Source organism: Carassius carassius, chromosome 9 (assembly GCF_963082965.1).
Source record: "Carassius carassius chromosome 9, fCarCar2.1, whole genome shotgun sequence".
In the NCBI taxonomy this organism is placed as follows: Eukaryota; Metazoa; Chordata; class Actinopteri; order Cypriniformes; family Cyprinidae; genus Carassius; species Carassius carassius.
Window position 1 is genome coordinate 17,469,521 of NC_081763.1, and position 23,770 is coordinate 17,493,290.

Consider the following 23,770-nt stretch of genomic DNA (forward strand, 5'->3'; position numbering starts at 1 on the left):
GTATAATATGTCAAATGCAATTTCAGGATTCTCCGGTGAATAGAAAGTTCAAAAGAACAGCACTAATTATGTCACAGAAATTTTTGTAACATGCTGAATGTCTTTACAGTCAAAGAGAGCTGAACTGAATCATCAATGAACTGACTTTAGCTTGAAAAATGACTCTTGGTTATTGTCTTCCTGCATTACTGACCAACTATTTTCCATCTTAACACCGTAAAGCTGCTTTGATGCAACCATTATTGTATAAAGCGCTATACAAATAAAGCTGGCTTGACTTGACTTTTGATCAATCTAATGCATCGATGCTGAATAAAGTATCAATTTATAAAAATAAAAAAATGACTGACCTCCGACTATTTAGCAATTATAATTTAATACTATAATAATTTATAATGTGTAATTTTACAATCATTTACAATTTAATAATTCAATAATCTTTATTTAAAAGAAAGTATTGCAATAATCTGGCAATATGTTCTAGAGTATGAAAAATGTATTTGATAAAAAAAAATACTTAGTATTTTTTTTTTATAACAGGCTGGATGTGAGTGAGAGTGTACGAGAGTATGAGAGTGGACAAGCTGTGCGAGGCCCAACAGTATAAAAGTATTACGTCAGGTTTGTGTAACTGCACTTGTCCTAGTAACACTGAAGCCTGGTGTCACACTCACTAATCTAAACAGTGTATTGGTTAATCTGTTCATGCAAATGATGTTTTTGGTGTATGATTCACATTTTTATGACATGCAGATGTGGAAAGAACATGAGAGGTACGGGAAGAAACTACCTCATGTTACTCATAGCTGCTTGCGACATCCTTGCCACCTTCGAAAGAAAACCCCAAAAATCATAAAACGGAAGATTTGGAACAACTTTGGACTGTTTATAGGAACCAACTGCTTCAACTCATTTGAACTGCTTGTTTATGTTGCACTGGCAACTGAACAAAGTAAATCTTGACTATAAAAGTAAACTAAGGCAGCTCAAATGAGTCAAGGCTCTACTTTCCCTAAACCATTGAGTAAGTCTGGGTTTAACAGTGTAGTGCAGTGACATCCAGTGTTATAACCAGTGCCCCAGTAGCCTAGATAAATTATATGATAGGGAAGTCAAAGAAGAAATAAAATCAAGACTGGCAGAGCATGTGCAATAAATGCTCAAAGCCATTCATCCGGTTTATTACTGAAATCCTGTAAAAGCAAATTAGCTGTAAGTTACAAACAGTTGCTGTTGCTAGACTGTAAAGCTGAAACTAAGAATCATAGTGAAGCCCAGTGAACACTCCATTCACTTATGTCAAGTTTCTCAAATCACGACACACATAGGTACTCAACGTCTTTGCCAAACAACAAAAAATGCAAGCTTTCATCCAGAAAGGTGAGTTCTGAAATACAGAAGAAGTATTGTGAAAATGTGGTAAAGCTTCGTCTGTTTCGTTCAAGGCAGGTCACAAGGTTGGATGGTGTGGCGTCTGTCATACGCTGTGTCGTCGCTTTCTTCTCCGTCGCTCACCTCGTCCATCATTCTTTCTTTCTCCTCATCCTCCTCAGTCTCGCTCCCTTTATCCCGTTCCTGCAGTCTCTCTCTTTCTCTTTCTCTTTCTCTTTCTCTGTCTCTTTCCCTATTTCTGCTCCTCTCTCGGAAACCTCTGGGAAGAGTGGTAATCTGAGGGATGTGAAGTGATGAGTGTCAATGACTTTTGACAGCATATTATCCACACACACACAAAAAAGTCTGAGTATAAGAACATCGGAATTAGACTGAAATGCATCGTTTACTCACCCTCATTTCATTACAATGTCATTTTCACCGAAAAAGATGTTGCAGTAAATATGCTACAGTAATACATGTTTATTGAATAACTATATCTTAACATACTGTATACAGTGACTTACGGTTGTGGTGAAATTACTATTAGATTTATGGTTGAAAGTACACCTATGATGTATTATAACTAGATTAAATGATGACAGGCATTTTCATTTTAGGTGATCTAAAATCTAAGCGTATATTTATATTTTTTGAATGAAACCTCACCTGGTTGTCATGAGTGGGCAGGGCGCAGTATCCAGGCTCTGTCCTGCATAAAAGACGAGGGGAATGTGTTCGGAAAGGCCTCGGGGAGTGAGAGCACACGGAGCGAGGGGAGGGTGAACGAATGGAGTGAGGTGACGGGGAGCGGATGGAACGGGGCGAGTGTGGGATAGAGTGCGATTGAGACTGTGAAGGGGTCAGAGACGGGGCGTGATGGTTGAGCTTTGGGGGGCGCGGGGAGCGAGGGGGCAGTTCGGGCGGTTTGAGAGGGTCTATGAGGTCTATTTCAGTGAGGAGCGGTGGAGGGGGGACAAACTCCTCGTCTGAGAGAGGGATGTCCCCGTCGATCACGGCAAGCTCTGCCCGTGATAGGTGGTCCACAATGCCTGCCCCGAAAGAGTCGCCCACAACGTTAATGGAGGTGCGCATTCTGTCGCTGAAGACACACAAAAGACAGCTCTAAAAGCCGACACAAAACAGCTCAGGACAGCTGTTTATATTCATGAGGACAGTTGATAATTAGTCAAGACAAAACCAGGGCTGTCTTCAGGGGGTTGTAAGCAATGGCCCATGCATAACCCAAACAGAGTTGTTTGAACTCACAGTAGCCAATCGACAGCAACGAGCAGGCTGATGTCTTGAGTTGGTAGGCCCACAGCGGTCAGGATTAGCAACATGGTGACAAGACCCGCACTGGGAATACTGGCGGCTCCCACACTGGCCAAAGTCGCTGTCATACTGCAGAGAAAGAAAGAGAGGGGATTATACCACCATGACTGAGACAGTATGGGGCGGCACTGACAGATATGATCTACTGAGGGGATAAAAAAAAGATGGAATAGTAAGACGTTGCTAGCTCAGTTAAAGGAGAACATCTATGATGTAGCTGCAGGTTAAAGTCTTGTTTTGGAACTGTACTACAATTATAAAGCCATAGTAATAAAAAGCAATTTTAATAACCTTAATAATAACCAGATTGTTATGGCACAAAATAAAACCATCATAAATAATAAAACCAAACTTCTGTCATGACAACTCTGGGAGGGATTGGCATGTAACGTACTTGACAATGTTAATGTATTTGGTCTTGGCGGAATAGATCTGCTATGCTGCTGCGGCAGAGCAAGACTACCTACTTCCAATACATCCACAACATGCTGCTGTGAACATGTAAGAAATATTGCTGCTGCATATATAACATACATGAAATAACCCCCATATATCATAGATGAATCACCTCATAGCAGCTCTATACAGGTGGAGCTGGGGAAGGTGGAGGGTTTCTGAAGCAAGCTGCAGCTGCTACAGTAAGTCATATAATTGAATGATGAGCAGTGAACTCATTGGCTACTGATACAGGAAAGAACCAATCAGCTGTGCCATGTGATAATGATGTCATTAGGTCAGATTAGCCGCGTTTCCATATTAGCCCCCTCCGGCCCATTTAAAGCACTGGCTCGCACTGGCCCGACAGTGGAAAAGATGCTTTTGAGTTAGACCCATCGTACTGCACCATCAATTTCATGCCAGAACTCTGTATATATGATTCATAAGTCAAAACTACTCGCATGCTGTCTGTGAGAGTTAGCATGCAAATGTTTAAAACAGACGACAAATGTCATATTACAAATTGATTGTACAGAATCAATTCTTATCTAAACAAATAAACAAAAAAAAACAAAAAACAAATTTGCAGTCATTTAAATCTGAATGTGCTAAAAGCTGAATGTTCATCTGGTAAATATGGAAAATTACATCAGAGCAAACCAAAAACCCCATTCGAAATAATTCCCTCCACTGCAAAAGCCACAATTTGTCTGGTTTCAATTTCACATCTCCTTACCTAACAGTAACAATCTGTCCTCCATCTAGAGAAATGTCATTCATCTGGGCGATGAAAATGGCTGCTACAGCCTCATAGAGTGCAGTGCCATCCATGTTTATGGTGGCTCCAATGGGCAGCACAAAGCGGGTCACACGCTTGTCAATCTTTAGATTCTCTTCCAGACAACGAAACGTCACTGGCAATGTCCCAGCACTGAAAAAGAGAGAGTTAACTTGATTATAATTGTCTAATAAATGCTAATTTGTCGTTTGAAAAATTACTATGATAAAAAAGTTGATAGGATTGCATTGCATGCATATTCTGTGCCAAATTGACAGTTGGTTTGACATTCAGAAAATGGTTTGGCCCAACAGATGTAAACCGTGATTTATTCATAAACAACTCTCTATGACATGTTTTCATAATTTCCCATCCATTTAGACAGATTAATCTTTCTAGAGTTCTATTCTGGAGAACATCAGAAAGTCTGTTTGGCCAGATTAGTTAGTGTGGATGATTTATGTGGTGTCAAAAATATGTCATCTACTGTAGCTGATGTCTTTTTTTTTTTTTTTTTCGTTATGTTGGAGTTTATATTAAAACATCCACATACCAGTATAAAATATAGTTTTTAACATGAGAAATGTATTTTGGCTGTGCTATATGTAAAAAAAAACAAAAACAAAAAAAACAGAGATAGATCTTGCTTCTCAAGACAACATTGTTTAACCAAAAGTGACCTTTAAATATTCAGTCTATGCTGCCAGAACACTTCAATCAGTATATCAGCATGAAACACATGAAGAGTAGTTTGCTGTCGGTACCTGCTGGCCGTTCCCAGAGCAGTGATCCACGCCTGGAAGATACCAGAGTAAAACGTGAAGGGGTTTTTCCGAGTAACGGCGAAGAAAATGAATGGCAGGATGAGCGCGCCATGAATAATGAGACCGACTATGACCGTGACCATGTACATGCCTAGCTGCCTCGCCACCACTTCCAAGTCACCGATAGCAGCAATTTTCCCACAGATGAGGGAGGCAATGCCTACTGGAGAGTACCTGAAAACAGATTTATTGAGTTTATTTAGTGATTAGTTTAGCTCTGTTTAGAGTAAATGTCAAGTGTTTGTTTGTTTTTTTTTTTTTGTAGTGTTCTCTAATTTTGTTTATCAAACATTAACAGTATAAAATAAAATAAAAATTAATTTAAAAAAATTTGGCAGTCAATCAATCAATGAAACAATGAGTGAATCAATAAATAAATCAATCAATAAATCAATCAATCAATCAATCAATCAGTTTGTATTTGTGGCAATTAAATAAAAAAAATATACAAAAATATATTAATAAAATAAAATAAAATGAAATATGTATTTGTGGCTTGGCAAATGCGGTTGGGGCAATATTTTAAATACAGTGACTTAATACAATGAATTAGAAATCTATATTAGAAATCTGTAAATGTTTTTCTTTGATATTTATTAGAATTATATTGTATGAATATATGTATATATTAGTTCCAGATGGAACGGTCTCAGGGCTGAGCGGACACTGACTTTGTTTACCATATGCTTTTAATTTTGGGGTAATTTTTACTTATTCCATGTTTGTTCGTTTAATGTTAAAAATGTATTAGAATATGAAATGGACATGTTCCTTCCCAGCGTCTCACTCTTTTTGTGCTTGAAAATGACCTGTTAGCATTAGTGTTTCATTTCTGCAGACATAATTCATAAGTTCAGTGCTCTAACTGTTTTCTGCTATGTCTGTCTTTGCCAGCATGTGGGTAACTGTCTGCGGCCTATTTGTCATCCAGAATAAAACTCCCACATTTACTCATGGGAACACAAATATGATGGTGCACTCTCTCAGATTCCTGTTTTGTTCTCACCCTCTTCCTTACATGCTATACTTTTCTCTCTGTCCAGTTCTCTCACTCTACTGAACATTGAAACTAAATAATGCCTTCGACACTTCTGTAGCCTGTTTTATCCCATGCTTCAGGAGATTATTGTTATTTATGAGCGGATGACACTTGCAAAATGGCTCAAACAAATTCATTTGTTTCAGTTGCAACAGATTGTACACACTCGTGATGAAGGCAGAATACTGACCACATGATCATGGACACTATCTTCATGATGATCTCATTAAGTATGTTGAAGAAATCGCACATGAGCTTCCCCCTCTCTCCCATTTTCCCCATGCAGATCCCAAACGTGATGAAGAACCCAATCAAACCTTACAACACAGAGAGGCGACAAAAATGACCATTGAAAATAGTGAAATCAAACGGAAATTCATCTATTTTCTATTGATAACTCCTAACATTATTTAGTATTCCAATAATGCATCACAAACTGAAATGCCACTTTCTGTAGTTGCTGGTACTTAAAATTACATTTATGATGTATTTTGTGTTTCAAGTCCATAAAAGTTTTTTTAAAAGAAATGGAATATACTCTAACCTAAAACATTCATTCCCCACTTGTGTTCCAGTTTTTTCCTATTGACAAGGATCGGTTCTGTTTGGTTCTGGACTGGGACAGCTACTTTTTTCATCACTGTCTGAACCTGAAAAGAGAAGCAAGAAACAGATGATGATGCCATAAAACTTTAAGCAAAACTATTTTGGACAGAGCAGATAAGTGTAAATATATATACATTATTATCATTATTAATGAAATTATTATAATATTATTACTGTACTATAAATGTTATTTTTATTATATAGAGTGAAACCTTATATTTAACAGAGCAATACACCTAATTGAAATTTTTTTTAAGATTTATTATACAGTATGCATTACAATGTAATTTATGGTGAAAATATATTATAGTCAACAAGATATGTCTATAGTAAAATATTGTTTTGGAAGTGTTGTTTTTGTTTTGTTTTTAGTCAGTCATATTCTTGAGTCTCTATCCTGGGCAGAGTTGCTCTCATAAAATGTCTTGACCCATTTCCATTAAAAAAAAAAGTATTTGTAGTGTAGTGTTGCTCAATGAAAATGGGACGTGCAATGCGTTCAAAGCAAACAAATGATCATCGGAAAGAGTTTATGTTTCAGGTGGATCCGCCTTGAAATGGTGTATATAAAGCTCTGCAAACACAACAATTAGAAGGAACTCCTCAGACGAGAGCTTGGTTATCTGGAATCAGACTCATACACACCGCAATAATGTTTATTATATGCTCTGTTAAGAATAAATGGAAGAACACATGCGTCTGCAATGCTAAATATAACCCAAAGTGTGAACATAAGATATCTTTAAATGAATTTAAACAGGAATGAACGTCACAAATGAGTGATGCCTGAAGTCCAGCATTTTCATTTAATTTTTTAGATCAGAATTTTTTTTAGGCCTTTACATACAACAACAGTTTCCAAAACGAACTATCAAAAAGCACTAAATGCAAGTAAAACGTGCCTTTAGTAACTAAGTTAGCTGGTAACGTTCAACATAACACAGGTCAAACTGCAATATATGAAAGATAACTGGAAAACGACTATGCCTTGTTTAGCAGACAGCACTATTCTAATATTGTTTTCTGGCTAAACTCTACACAAATTCATCTGTCACTTGTTAGAAGCAAGAAAAATTAGGCAGATGGACAGGACCCATGAACAAACCATGTAAAAAAACAACTGCTGTGAATCACTGGCCACAGACAGCATGAACAATTGGTCAATTTAGATATGACCCCAGGTTCTCATAAGCACAGCCCTTATACATAACAAGCAACCCACTGCGCCACTGGTTTAAAAGATTCACATTTTCTAAACAACAGGAATGTTTCAGCAGAGCACAAATATAGAGAAAAGTCCTGAAGAGAGAGAGGATAGAGAGTGACCTTGTGATTACATTTAAAACATTTCAGTGCACAAGCACAAATTTTTACCTGTTGAAAACAGGCCTGGACCAGGTTCTCTGGGAAAAGGTTTCGGATCAGATCCAAAAAGGCATCCATACTGCTGACTTCTTGGTTCTTGGGGGCGGAGCTGAACTGACTGGACCTGAGTTTTGGGTTCCCAGGGTGTATTCCAAGCACCAGGATGACCCCTAGAACAGCAGCGATTACTGTGGTGGACATGTAGTACACCATTGCTCTGGAGCCCATTCTTCCACTGGAGCGAGCATCCAGACCGGCCAGGCCTGTGGAACCAGAAGAAGAGAGAGATCTTGTATCAACAAAGATAAATGTGCTGTAGACACTCTTTTTCCATTAAACAATCATAAGACACAACACATGTGCTTGAGGACTGACCTGTGATGAGACTGGAGATGATGAGGGGCAGGATGAGCATCTTCAGCATTCTCATTAGGATGTCTCCCGGAAAGGAAACCAGCATGAGAGTGTTTGTGTCCAGATCAGGAACATAACGCAGCATCATGCCCAGCACTGTGCCTGCTATAACACCTGTGGGAGTGTTGATTACACCGGTTATGTTCAGCCTGCTTATGAAAAGATGTATGGACCATTGTAGGATTCCTGGGTATTTCACATGCACCACTGCATAACTGTCCTGTATCTGCAACATCTCAAACTACTGTTGTATAAACAGTGTCACTGTGCTGGGCCAAAAAATTTGCTGAGAACTTGCTGGTTTGGTATTTGTCTGCGGTTTGACCGATGATCACAGTTATGAAACCACAGACAACGTTTATCTTTTATATTTTTAAGAATGTAAGTATAGGGAAAGAGTAGAGGAAAGATAAAGGCTGACAAACTGAGATTAAATTGGTTGTATATCATACATTTTTGGGCCCAAAACAGAATTATTTTAGTTTTCATGACCATTTTTTCATCATTCTAGCTGCTGTGCCTTTAATAAACAACCCCTTTTTGCATTCAAAATTAACTAATCTCTTCCCGTATATTATCAACATTTATTTACGATAATACCATCTCTCCTGCTTTGTCCTTATCACCTCGTGTGATTTGCTATGCTTTATTAGTTTATGACCACCAAACGGGCAATAAAATCATGAACTGGCAAACGTATTTAATCCTCTGAATTTCCAAGGAAGGAGACACAGACAGATCTGAAGTCATATAGAAACACTCCCACACATTCATGCATTCACACACAAGCACACCTAGCACGGTGAGGGCAAGGAGCAGATTGCGTGAAAACCAGCCGCATTGTTGATTTGTGTTGTCTTTTAATTCTGCTTCCACTCCATCGTCCATCTGCAATGCTGCACTTGTCTGTTTTCCCAAATGCTTATTCGTCATTCTATCTGTATAAGTCAAGAGAAAGAAAGAAAGAAATAAAGAAAGAAAGTCCAAGGTAAATAAACAGTGATGATCACTTAAACATCCTACCCTTCACTTTATGCCTCCAGTGAAGTCAGGCCTTTATGTAAGGGGTCAGGAGGTCAAGATTTCACTGGTTAGAACGGTCCAGTAAGACCCTGCTGGTTGATACCAAAATTACTCCATTCTACTTACAAGAAGCATCTTTCTTCATTTACATAATGCACTATGTAGACTAAGCATTTGAAACAGAAATTATTCCTAAACTTTCTATTTATACAAAATTTCATTTTTGCTTATTTTTACTTATACAGTACTGGTCAAAAATTTGGACACAACTATTTTTAAAGTTTTTTAAAAAGACTTAAACTAATCAAACATGCATTTATTTGATCAAAAATACAGAAAAACTGAAATATTGTGAAATATTATTACAATTAAAATAATGGTTTTCTATTTTACTAAACTTCAAAATATCTATTTCTGTGATGCAAAGCTGAATTTTCATCAGTCATTACTTCAGTGTCACATGATCCTGCAGAAATCATTCTAATATGATGATTTATCAATGTTAGAAACAGTTGTGCGGCTTAATATTCATTTTCTAACCTGCGATACTTTTTTCAGGATTTTTTGATGATTAAAAACAGTTGTTTAAATATATATATATTTAATTAATGTTTTATAACAATATAAGTCTTTACTATACCTTTTTTTTATCAATTTAACACATCCTTGCTCAACAATACTTTTTTTCAATACTTTTTTTTCTATTGCATTTTTGATCAAATAAATGCAGGCTTGATGAGCATAAGAGACTTTCAAAAAACATAAAAAATAGTAATGTGTCCAAACTTTTGACTGGTACTGTATGTGCATATTAATCAAGCTTTATCTAAGCTAATCTCTTTTTTTGTTTGTTAAGGATGTTATTATAGACATGCTATTATTATTATTATTAATTATAATTACTATTATTTTGCAGTAATTTGTTAAGTAATTTATTCACAGTTTCTGAATACCACTTCAGTAAATAAACATCCGTGCTTTTATCATTTTTTTCCTAGCTGGGTATGGGCAGGAATTCCCCCTCCCTGTCAGCACACAGGAGACAACACAGGTAAATATCCACAGCACAAAGTTTTATTGAGAGGCTTTGTAAGTGATAATAGTTCAGTAACTCTAGCTGAGACTTAGCTGAGCAGTTACACTGTCCTTGATTTGCAGGATTGTGGGGAATCTGGAATGAAGGTGAAGGGATCCTAGAGTAGATCAGGTAATTAGTCGGGTAAGTTGATGCAAGAAGAAACAACACAACCAGAATGAATGAATGAATGAATGAATGAATGAATGAATGAGTCCAAAAGGGTAAGTCATGGGATTTATGGCATATAAGTCCCCTCTTCTCTACCTCCCGGCGGATCAGATTTTCAGCAAGTGGCTTCTGTGATCTGGTTGTCCAGAGACCACTGGATGGGACTCATAATTAAGGCTGGAAGGAGTATGGGTTCAGGGAAGATAGTTTTTGTCTTCTGAGTGATGGATTCAAGAGAGTGCGTCTGCTTTCTGGTTCTTGGAGCTGAGACGTTAAGTGACTGTAAAGTTGATCCGTAATCAGTGTTACCACTCCTCTTGAGCTAGCTTAAGTTCTCTGTTGCCAATGTCATAATTCTGATCCGCCTGGGACAGCTTTTTATAATAGAAGACACATAGATGGAGGATAGGAGGCGATAGGAGGCTCTCCGTGACATTGAGATAATACCGCTCCTACCCCTACTGTTGAAGTATCCACCTCCATGACGAACAGGAGTTTGGAATCCGGGTGTGCGAGGGTACACAGGACAGAGACTTGGGCTTACTCCAGAGTAGCGAAGTGTTTGGTGAACAGACTTGTTCAAAATTGGAGGTGAACTGGAGATTGAAGTTGACAAAGCCCAGGAATAATTTAAGTTCTTTGATGGTGCTTGGTTGTGGCCATTCCTTGAAAACTTGTACCTTCCCCTGGTCCATGTGAATGCCATGATGGTCGTTGACGTATCCCAGAAACTGGATAGAATTACAGTGAAACTCAAACTTCTCCAGTTGGAGATACAGGTGGTGTTCTCTCAGCTTCCAAAGGAGATGCTTCACATGGTGGTGATGTTCAGCCGATGTACACTATGACAAAGCGTTGAGGGTACTTCCGGAACACCTCATTCATGAATCCTTGGAAGACCAAGGGTGAGCTGGAGAGGCTGTATCGCATAACCTGCTATTTGTAGTGGGAAGATGGTGTCACAAATGCCGTCTTCCATTTATCATCCTACCCGATCCAAATGAGTTTGTACACGCTATGCAGGTCAAGCTTGGAAAAGATCTGAGCTCCTTGCAGCAGTTCCAGGGCGGCATGGATCAGGGGAAGAGGATAGCGATAATTGAGTGTTTGGGAGTTAAAAAATTAAATTTACCCAGTGATTTACTCTCCCTCAAGCCATCCTAGGTGAATATGACATTTTTCTTTCAGACAAATACAATAGGAGCTATATTAAATAACATCCAGACTAATCCATGCTTTATAATGGGAGTGGATGGCAGCCCAAAACTTGAAGTGCAAAAAATTGTACTCCATCCATTATAAAAGAAGTCAAGGCTCCGGGTGGTTAATAAAGGCCTTCTGAAGTGAAGTGATGCATTTGACTTTGCATACGAACTTCATTTCTTTTACTTTTGTAGCTATTTTGCTAGTCAGCACCCAACGTGACATCATTCATTGTATGAGCAAATTCAAAGCATCGCGTCTGGGCATCAATGGAGTTTTTGCTGTTTTAAACTCATAATACACATGTGAATGATCTGTCCAGAAATGACGTTGATCGACAGAACATGTTTATATTTATAATACACTGCAATCACTCCAAAATAGATGAGGACAACTCACACACCTGCATTAGGAACTGTACTTCTTTGCATGCCTATTTAGCCTTTTTCTTCGCAGCACTTGAAGAATGTGTTTGTTGCGGCACCATTAATTGGTTTAATTGCAGGTAATCAAAAATACTATCAACGAATCAAGCCTCCGTTATCTGGGCTAAAATTGCATTTTGGAATTGGCAACAGAGGCGGATGAGATACACAAAAAATGAATCCTACATTCAAAAACATGATGAATGTCTTGAAATACAACATTTGAACAATATTTTGAGGTGTGGTAACTGTGGAATAATTGACTACGGTCCGTTAAATTATTAGAAACCTTGGGTGTGCAATGCACTATTTTCTAATAATTCAAAGGCCCGCCATCCATTATTGCTGAAAACCCACTGCTTGTCTATCTGCCAGATTATACATAGAACATTTCTTTACTGTGTATTTATTCTTTACTATGAAAATATGTAGTTCTTTTAAATTACATATCACATATTGCTGAAGCAAAAAATGTTAAAATAACATTTTCTATTCCAAAGCAAATTATTATTTTCAACAAAACCTTTTGATTAGTCTTCGCTTAACATGTTTGAATGTTAGCTTAACATAGTTTTGACTGGTTAAGGTATTTAATTATCCAGAAAAAAAAGGAGAAAAAAAATCTTTGTTTTGACTTCAACATTGAGGAAGGTGGATATCATCTTGCATAGGGGAAACTGAGTAATAGTAAATGGGGATGCTAATGAATTGCTTTCACCAGGTCTGATAAACTTCCTTGGTGACAGCCTGTTTCTAAAAAAAATTATCTGGACAAATACTAGTGCAATGACAAATTATGATGAAAAATATATTTCCCAAACACCTCAAGCTCTCTTTCTATCAAGCTAATGAGCAGTGGCTAAGCAAAACAGTTCACCAGAATGACAACACACTTAGCATGTGTTTAAAAGTCGTATTAGTAATAGAAAAACACAAAGACCACAGAGATAGATGAAGAAACCGTGATGTCTGAGACTGATGAATTGTAGTTGTGGATGAGATTAACACCCTTGCGTGTAATGGATTGGTCACAAATGTTTCGCCTCAGCAACACAGGCCTATATTACGGCAGGAGTGTGAAGATAGGGTCATGAAATTGCATCTGAAAGCCTTGAACAACCCTCTGCTGCGTTCACATGAGCATGCCAACACATAACACACCACTTTACCATAATTGGTCATTATTATTTTTATCTGTCATCATCTATACTCATGACACTGGAGGCCAATGTATCGCATGGCCTCATTTGATTGAATTATTTCTTAATCTTTGAATGAATTATTTATGACTAAGTATGACCAAGTCTTTGTACTCACAATCCAAAATGCATAAATAAACAGTTTATTAGAAATCTTCCAAGCAACATCTGCACCACACAACATATTGCTTTTCTCATCCACATCAAGCTGTTGGCAATTCTGTGATCCGTATGATTTTCCAAAACAGTCAAGCAAGAGATTTACTTATTCACCTCCTCGCATCACGTGAATCGCACAGCTGTTTTCCTGTAACGCTCCACCTCTTTTATAAAGAGAAATCAAATGAAGCTGAAATGGTATGGCTCGGTTTGAAAGAAACAAAACCCACAAAGCCTTGCAGGGAAACATTATAACCAATCTCTTAATCTTCTAAACTGATACTTTTCAAGCGCTCTCTTACACGCACACACAGAGACAACCGTTGGGGGGTTGGTGTATGTGTGTCCTGTGGCTAATTTTACATAATGATTACAAAATTTGTTTACTTTTTAAAAAGGTTTTTGTTTAATGAAAAATTTCCCTTTTTAAATGAAATTTTATTAATAAGCTTTTCTTTTTTTCTTGGGCCTAAAATGGAGGAATTTAGGTCGATACTGATAATTAAAAAATTATTTGCTAAATGTGCTTTTGTGCTGAAACTTTGGCTGGTTTAGGCCTGTCATGGATAAATAATGATGACAGTTCTGGTGGCCCAATTGCCGTTACTCATAAATGGGTTCTAGTTGGCCAAATGCCGTTACTCATAAATAATCTTAAATAGATCATTTTAATATTTAATTTGCATGATAAATTTTACATAAAATCCGTCCTTTGGATGAGGCATTAAACCGAGGTCCTGACTCTCTGTGGTCATTAAAAATTCCAGGATGTCTTTCGAAAAGAGTAGAGGTGTGACCTCAGCATCCTGGCCAAATTCAACCATTGGCCTCCGACCATCATGGCCTCCTGACAATCCCTATTTCCGCTGATTGGCTTCATCACTCTTGTCTCCTCTCCACCAGTAAACTGGTGTGTGGTGTGTGGTTCTGCCGCACTATGGCTGCCATTGCATCATCCAGGTGGATGCTGCACACCATTGGTGGATGAGAAGATACTCCCTGACAATGTAAAGCGATTTGAGTCCCCAGAAAAGCGCCATTTAAATGTAGGGAATTATTAAATTTTACTTAATATTTTTATAATACATATTATTAATCCAAAGGGAATGGTAAGGGGGGATTGTGGTTTTACTGAGGGGTATGATTTTTGTCATTTTTTTCAACCAGTGGAATGCCATCCCCCTGGAATTCGAGCCCTGGACACACCCATATATACACTGGCAAACCTCCATATGGGAATAATACAGCTCTTGCTCCTTTACAATAACGTATGACTGCCAAGTGGGGCCAATACACATTTCACCAGTCTCAGCCCATTATAAACATCTGCATGAAGCCGGACACTGATTGAGGTAGGAGAAACTGAGGGTTGAGTAATGACACATATAGAATAAACACACGTGTTCAGAAGAAAGCAAGAGCTGAAAGATAGAGCGACATTTATATTTACGAACAAACATTAGGGAATTGCATCATGATGAAGAACTAGAAAAGAGAAATACTCACCTGTTTTGACCTTTTTGCCCTTTCTCTTCTTACTTTTTTTCGGTTTTGAGCTCCATTTCTCTTTCTTTTTCTCGATGTTCCCTGTCCTGTGCATCTGTGTGTTCTTCATCTCAGATTTAAACTAAAACAACAATTGCTGCTCAGACATAAAGGCGGATTGGCAGCATTGCTGCAATGTTTTTTGGGGGTATTTTTTTTTTTTTGAAGGGGGATGGAGGGAAGTCATTTGTCAAGTTTCAATTGCACAAACATAATCCACTGTGAAGCCTCATGGGAGAAGAGATAGAGAGTGAGAAAGAGAAGCTTATGACCCATGATTTTGCATCCCTTTTAACAGTACCTCACAGTTTTACCCTTAAGTCATGAGCTTAAACCTGTTTTCACAAAGGTCTCCGCATTCAAACACAGGCAACATGCCAGAACTGCATAAAAATGAAGTGCTACTACATTCTGCTAATCCCTTTTTTGGAGTGCTGCTTTGTTTTCCAGAGAGGAGGTAACAGGTTGTAACCGAATAAGTCATTTTCAGGCGCACCGCTGGTGGGAGGTCACAGTTTTCAAGAAAGGTCAGGATGTTATAGCCAGTGTCACAATACATCCCTCCCCCAATAAAGTATGTGACCTTTTTCTTTTCCACTAATCCAGACTGATTATGAATAAAAACATGAACAGGATTGGCCACCTATAATGCAAGAGCTTTGGCTGTCAGTCAGAAGATGATATTAAAGTGGTAGTTCATCCATAATATCCCAAAATATCTTCTTTCATGTTCCAATAAAGACAGAAAGTCATACAGGTTTGGAATACTGTACAGAATCAGAAAAGCTACTACTGGTTGTCTTCTGAGTTTTCATTAATATATTTGAGCAAAATTTGCGATACTGCAATAAGATATTAAGATATCTATAGAATACTAAGATATTGCGCCATTATTTGGGTCCAGTGCTGCATTAAGTGTCGTTCACACAGGATGAGAGATGGAACACAAGGGAATCTCGAGAAGTGTGTTTCAGATGAACTACTTTTAACCTGACAGCAGCATCTAAAAATGCAAGACAGATGATGTGAACCACTGAACAGACCCAGATGTTTTGCAACAGCCAAAAATGTCCTTCTGGCGCATGTGTAAAGAGACAAAGAGGGCATATGAAATGTGTAAGGAATAGTGCATTCCAAAATTATTTCAAACTAAACCCTACAGAGTAATCAGGGCCCTGAAGCGGAGCAGAGATTCTGCTTTATTATCACCAATAAAAAAATATGAACATAAAATTTCAATTTGATTTGAAATTATTTTATACTTTTACATTTCTCTTATATTAAGGCAATATACAAATCAATCGGCTTAGCAACAAGACAATTTTACAGCAATACAAATGCCGAAGTCTTCTAAGGTCTTGCTACAATTGATTGACACAAGATGGTGCCATTTTCGTTTATATGAAACACAGAAGATTGAGTCCATGGTGCCATAGTAATACGAGAGACAACAGAGTAGTGCCAGAGTGGTCTGATATGGTACGTTGCCATAGTAACCACTGAATTCCAACAGACCAATCGGAATCAAGCATTCAAAAGGGACCTGTAAAAATTACATGAACCCTAATGCATGGTACATTTTGTGATGGGTAGAGTTTGGCGGATTTTAGTGGCGCTCACATTTGTTATTGCAGACATGACTGATTCTAATAATAGATTTGGGGGGTGCAAAGTCTTTCTACAGCTTACTTTGAAAATTAAGATTGATGGGTTTAAAAAGAATACATTGCAACTCTCAACGCTATGAGGTCCACTGAACACCATCAATGAAATCAAATGATAAATGATCACAAAAACAAAATAAAATGAAGTCTTAACTTGGTTGCTACCACACCTTGAGCCAAAGACTACTCTACTTAGACACTATTTATTTCCTCCACTTACTGAACATCACCCAAGATCATTCCTTAAACAAGCAATCCAACAAATGCCTAAAGCTTGGCTTAGCTAAGCCGCTGGACTATAGCCATATCAAACAGAACAGGTTCGATTTACAGTGGCAAGCTCTTTATGACAGAACAGGATGCTCAGGAAGGGAATGGATGAAATGATTAGCCACAGGCAAAACTACAGCTTCCCAAACCCCCCTTCTGTGCCAGAGGATGTTAGATGGAGTGATAGTCAGAAGACTTGAAGTTGCAGTCGAACCAAAATCCCTGGAAGACGGAAAGGTCTGGGGGAATCCCTTTAGAGAGTTAGCCAGGAATCACAATAAGCATGAAAAAAGTGAGAAAAAGATTAGTGTAATGGAGCTAAACCTTGACCAAGCCTGGTTTAAGATGATTTGGCAAGTCTCCGGATCTATAGCCACATAGCTATTTTGTGTTTTTTTAGCAGGTAAGTTGGAGAAGATAAGAACGCATTTCTTGTGGTTTGGCTGCCCTTATTTGCAGGAGCTTCAGTGACGGTGTGGAAGATAGCAATGTCAAACAAAAAGACAAAGTTATGTAATAAGTTTGAACAATTCTGTCACATTACAGAGACCTTGGGCCAAGTACTGGCTTAAACTAAACAGCAGAGCAACTCAAGAATAAGAACTTAAAGCTATGTTTATTTGTTTCAGGATACATTCTGTTTTCTGTTTGCTTGGATTATTATTATCTAGTTTTTTTTCATATGTCTATGTCTATACTTTATACTTTATTAGTAACTGATCCCATCATAATAAAATACCTATAGTGAAATCGCCACTGCATTTTAACATAACTGGGTAATTATGCTTTTTATAAGGATGAGAGAGTGATGAGATGTAGGGTGTGTTCAGAGGTCTGAATGTGTGTTCAGTGTGTGTGTGTGTGTGTGTGTGTGTGTGTGTGTGTGTGTGTGTGTGTGTGTGTGTGTGTGTGTGTGCCGTGTGCGAGTGTGTGTCTGAGGATTATTTTCTGAGGTTGATTGTTTGGTGTGGGCTTTGCAAAGGGATAGAGATATAATCCCATAACTCCCTGCCTCAGTGAGAAAATGGAAGCAACACAGTGACAGACTGGACACCACAGTTATCTTTCAATGTCACACATGAACTATGCAAACTAGACCCACCTATAAATAATGTCATTATACATTGATGGGTTACATACATTTTAGATTAATATTTAAGCCACTTTGAATTTAAACTATATATTTGATCAGTTGCATCCTGCATTGCCTGGTTATCAAACCCAAGATCTTGTTGATGTTTCTAGCACTGTTCTACGGTTTGAGCTATGGGAATACTTTTTTGTTATAGGAAAATTATCACATATATGAGGTTTTTTTAATGATCATACTGTACCACATTCCAACCATCACATGCAATAAATTATTTCATTAATCAGTATTTTCAACTTGCTTTTAAATATCCATTATTTTTAATGTATAAATATACATTACATTTACACATTTGGCAGATATTTACATCCAAAACTACTTCCCTGGGAATCAAACCAATGGCACTGGTGTTGTCAATGCCATCTGCTACATTTTTTTTAATTTATTTTTTTATTCTGAATTATATCTTAAATATACTTTTGAAATACATTTGACTTTTTTACTCTACTGGCATTTAAAAGCATAAACCAAACTGAATTGTTACATTTCCAATGGGACAAAATAAAAATAATAATGATAAACTTAATTCAATAAAAAATTCTGTAATGTCCTTATATAGTATGCAATTTCTATTATCGAGTGAGAAACATTAATTTAAGGAAATTAATTTAACTGGACAAATAGATAAAACAAAATATTAAGAATTTTTATTGCAGTCTAGAAAAGAAAAAGTGTATCTCAGGTTCACACACTTTTTAAAGACCTATTGCATTTTATTTTAAAACCATGCATCTCAGCCTTTTGCCAGAATGTGAGCATACACAATCAAAATATGTTTAGAAATACAGTCTTAGACTGAGATGTATGTATACTGTAAAGTAAGAATGTTGTTACTTATTTTGCATGTGGTTAACTTTGAAAGGGTGATCAAGTACATCTGGGGGCTTATTCCTTTGCATATGCAGATGTGTTATGGGTCATCTTACTTAACCAAACATACTCTCACACCCTTCCCCCTTCCCCCTCTATCTCTGACAATAATCTGAGTGTATTAATCTGTTGTTTGAACTCCTTAAGCACAGACTGTCTATCACATCTGCTCGCCTCACCCTGCTAAAGCTTTGCTATTTATAAATCCCCGTATTCCCCATCTCTTTTTTTCTACTGCTTTTAGGTTTTTCCTTAACTGAGCTCAGCCAGAACCCTAATTTTACCTTCCTAAATCATTGTCAATCTGTCCTTAAACTCAATGTCTGCAGAATCACCTCTATCGTTACTTCATATCTAAAGCCCCCCCTGGTCTCTACTCATTGTGACAAATTTTCTCTCACTGATATATGTCTCAATCTAGCGATCTATCCTCAGCTGATTGACTTCTCTTTCAGTAGTACCTCTTATATGATATGCCTCATTCATAATCTGCACTCTTGAAACCATCCATCAGCTCTCTGACACTTCACACTACCGCTACGCTCAAAGAATGCCCAACCAGGGCTATTTTTTTAACTGATATGTGCTATTAAGTTTGCAGCAATGACATGTGCAATAACAACACTAAGAGAAATTTAAAGGCAAAAAAGGGAAACTGTGCACACTCAAACAATAATGGATGGCTGATGATAATCATCTGCAAGAAGTCATGTAAAGGATTTATGTCCACTATACAGTTTTTTCTGATGTTATAATATAACAAGCCCAATTAAATGAAGCATTAACAAAAATATAAATAAAGTTCAATGGCATACTGAGAAGGTAAGGGACAAGTTTAAACAGAAACAAGAACAGTAATGTGCAGTAGTTCATAATCTTACCTGTGCTGTTGTGCTGTCTTCCATCCAACAAGATTTAGGTATTAGGAAAGGGACATGTGAAAAAGAATTGACAGAGGGTGAGAAATGGAGTGAGAGAGCGAGAAAGAGATGAGGCAAAGTCACAGTCTTTGCGTCATCTGAGAAAATTCTCAGATTAATAAAAACGGTTTGATTCCCTGAGCCTGGCTTGCTCGCTCAGTCTCTCTCTCTCTTTTGCTCTCTCGCGCTATTTTTCTCATTTTCACACTGACATATTCACACTTTCCTAATCAAATCTATTTTATTAATCCTCCAGTATCCAGTTACTTTGTCAGCTGTGTCTGCTTTCACCAACTAATACATAATCAGTCTAATTCACTAAATTATGGCCAGATATACAGATAGATAGATAGACACGTGATAGACAGACAGATAGACAGATAGACAGATAGACAGACAGACAGACAGACAGATAGATAGATAGATAGATAGATAGATAGATAGATAGATAGATAGATAGATAGATAGATAGATAGATAGATAGATAGATAGATGGACAGATGGTATTAATATCATACACACATAGATAGAAAGATAGACAGATCTAAGCACTTCCATACTACATGAATGCCATCTGAAGGATATGTAAATGAAGAGAAAGACGGAAAGAGAACTGTGGCATTCTGAATAATTTAAGATGTATAACAAGTTTAATCTTAACATATCCCACTTGTACCCACTGGATGGCGATGTGGCTCTGTTCCCCTATAAATATGTGATGCTGAGGGAGGCTGGGCTTAGGGTAGGTATTTGCATATGAGGAATCACACAACTTAGTCATAGGACTGTGATTGAGTAACTGTCATCTTCTGTCACCTGAAATCTTCACTTTTATGGCTGTGTTTGGCTGCTGAGAACCTCATAAAAATGTGTGGTGATTGATGCATCACTCGGATTCACAACAATGGCATGAAAACACTACACACAGACTCATTGGATCTCCTGGATGTAATGGTTTAAACACGTCCAGAGTCACTGCTGAGAACTCTACTTGCTCTGCTGAATCATCACTCGCTCACTACATACTCTACCCAGAAGACTTTAATCAGAAGCAAACCAACTCTTTTAGATTCAACCACTCACCTCAATTTATTTGATGTGGAAAGAAAAGAATACATAGGAACTCTGTGTGCCAAACTGTATCAAAACAAACATTGCCGCAGGTTGATTAAGGTTTTCCCAATATAACATCTGCATGGAATCTGGTAACATATTGAGCAAAAGACATCAATTACTCAGTATGATAGTTTTTTTGTGTGTGTGAGCAGTAAATGTCTATATGAGCAAAAACTTGACCTGGTAGGCTTTATTGACTTTTTTTCTACTTTTCACACATTATTAGATCTGTTATGTCCCTTCTGAATGTCGTTGAAAACAAATACTGAATATGTTAAATGACCCATTACAGTCTCAGCTGGTTTTGTGTGTCCAAAGAGTTAGATAATGTAATTATACTAATGTGATAGTGCTTCTCAGCCTCAATACACCTCTTTTAAACACCTGGCTTTTGAACGGATAGTTCACCCAAAATTTAAATATTGTTTAATTTGGTCACATTTATTCACTATCCCACACTGTAAATTAAATTAAGTAAAATTTACAGTAAAAAAAAAAATGGCAGCCGTGGTTGAAGGAATTTTAACAGTAGAAAATTTGGTAGCAACATTTTACATTTTATGGTTTTAACTTCATTACATTAACTTCAATTCCATTAACTGGTATAATGTTCCAACCTATTGAAGTACTGAAATCTGTTTTGTATCTTTCTAGGGAATTTTGGGAATGTCAATTTACGGTTATTCACTTCCGGTCTTTTTCACTTCCAAAAACAGTATACTTCTGTAATTACATGTAATGTCCAATACAGTTTTCACCGTATATAGTATGGGAATTTACCATTAACCATTTAACAGGATTTTACTGTAGCATTTTTACAGTCTTTTACCATTTTTTACTGTGTGAAGCTAACAGGGAATACTGCCAGAACGGTCTCAGTTCAAAGAGTTCTTTTATTAACATGAATAGAATTTTCGTTCAAAATGATCTCGTCTTTAATTTTTTTTTTTTTTTAAACATTAGCACAAAAACATTATTTCTACAATGTTTTTTTTTTAAACATTACTACATGTTTTAGAATGTTCAGAGAATAGTCAAAAGAAACATTAACATAATGTTTGCAAAATGATAAAAATGTAATTTTCCTTACAGAGAAACGCATAACCAAGTCGAAACATTTTAAAAACAGAACATTCAGAAAAACATGATGGGAATATTAGCAAAACGTTCTTAGTTCTTAGAATGTTCGTTGGTCATGTTGTTCTAAACCTGTTTGAATTTCGTAATAGTAATAATAGGTTTTGTCCATACAATGAAAGTTAACGGGATCCAAAACAACACTGGTCCCCACTGACTTTCATTGTATGAACATTTTTGGGCAAACTGTGTTAAGACAAATGCTCTCACACAAAGTAATGCAATGACCAAAAAAAAAAAAAAGAAAGAAATGTTAGGAAAACCTCTGTCCACACACACAAAAATGTACAACAAAAACGTACATATAGGTATTCCAGTCACTATCACACACCCTGTCCCACAGGACTGACAGATGGAGGGGCAGAGGACAGCTACAGAACTGGAACATTCCCCTCTCTCTTCTGCTGTCTATTGTGGGCTGTAAGTCTATCTCCTGCTAATTGCTGCATTGGCTCAAACACAAAGTCTGCCGCCGAAACAGTACCCAAAAGGGTGTTGTATAGTGAGTAAAATTTACAATGTGCTACATTTCTCCTTCACCATAAATCAATGTGGAGGGAGAGCTCATGTCTACCGCATCAGTCAGAATTGAAATGTTTAAAGGCACACACATTTCGAAGCCCACAATATTAATCACTGAAATGTCTATATATTTTAACAAAATTTTGGCTACTTGTGACCATGATTCATAAATAGGCTCTAATTTGACATTTTTGCAGCAAATTATATTTTTCAGAATGCACTATAGTGACTTTGGTCACCATTTCGACAGAAATTCCTGTCCATCACAATGGAAACCGCAACAACTGTATTTCCCAGATGAAATACGGTTCATCTACCTCTGCTGAGAAAAAGGAGTCACATAACTTAAAAAGTTGCAGTATATTATACAACTTCTAAAGGAGTCCCAGGAGCTGTAATTAATGGTTTGTATTGCACAGAAGAAAGGCAATGATGTCAATGCTATTAAGACACTGCACAGGTACAATGACATAAAACGTGTTATACTTCCTGTGCAACATGAGCTAATTATTACTGTATTTTCCGCACTATAAGGCGCACTTAAAAGCCTTTAATTTTCTCAAAAAATGACAGTGCGCCTTATAATCCGGAGCGCCTTATATATGGATCAAGGCGCTCTGTCAAAATGTTGACATTCCCTTTAGCACAGCTCCTTCTAGTGGATGCATAACGCAAACCCAGTCAAATGTTTGACTGCAGTATCTTCTATTCTATGCGCTTTATAATCCGGTGCACCCTATATATGAAAACAGTTCTAAAATAGGCCATTCATTGAAGGTGCGCCTTATAATCCGGTGCGCTTTATAGTGCGGAAAATACGGTATTTATCAAAGAAACTTTGACTATCACCATTTAATCTGTTAAATTCATGCAAATTCTAACACAACCAACAACCTTTGCAAATGGAACACTTTGTAAATATATTAACTTATACTCATACTCATACTTAGTTAACTATACTCACTTTGTAACTATACAGCTGTTTGTTCCATTTTCCCACAAAAATTAGAATGTCACACAATAATATGAAACAGATTCTGTGACCACAGGAGTGCATGTAAAATGGGGCATGGTAAAATCATTGCCACACAACTATTCTTATTCTGTGTTGTTTGACATTTAAAATCACTTTTTTCTCCCCATCTCCAGAT

The 23,770-nt window shown here is 37.2% G+C and overlaps 1 protein-coding gene across 3 annotated transcripts in view; it reads right to left on the reverse strand.

The window, feature by feature from the left end:
• Window positions 1-572: 572 nt before the first annotated feature.
• LOC132149113 (excitatory amino acid transporter 2-like) overlaps window positions 573-23,770 on the reverse strand; it is a 28,206-nt gene continuing 5,008 nt past the window's right edge. The window contains exons 1-11 of one of the 3 annotated variants that reach the window (XM_059558058.1): window positions 19,806-19,937; window positions 8,965-9,108; window positions 8,132-8,284; window positions 7,766-8,019; window positions 6,330-6,435; window positions 5,976-6,102; window positions 4,687-4,920; window positions 3,881-4,075; window positions 2,641-2,775; window positions 2,041-2,473; window positions 573-1,668 (exon numbers count right to left, since the gene is read on the reverse strand). In XM_059558058.1, the coding sequence (XP_059414041.1) occupies window positions 1,441-1,668; window positions 2,041-2,473; window positions 2,641-2,775; window positions 3,881-4,075; window positions 4,687-4,920; window positions 5,976-6,102; window positions 6,330-6,435; window positions 7,766-8,019; window positions 8,132-8,284; window positions 8,965-9,103 (2,004 nt within the window). In that variant the 5' untranslated portion in view covers window positions 9,104-9,108; window positions 19,806-19,937 and the 3' untranslated portion in view covers window positions 573-1,440. Of the gene's footprint in view, window positions 1,669-2,040; window positions 2,474-2,640; window positions 2,776-3,880; window positions 4,076-4,686; window positions 4,921-5,975; window positions 6,103-6,329; window positions 6,436-7,765; window positions 8,020-8,131; window positions 8,285-8,964; window positions 9,109-14,931; window positions 15,483-19,805; window positions 19,938-23,770 lie in introns of those variants that run through there. The other 2 variants (XM_059558056.1, XM_059558057.1) reach the window with 2 other exon arrangements.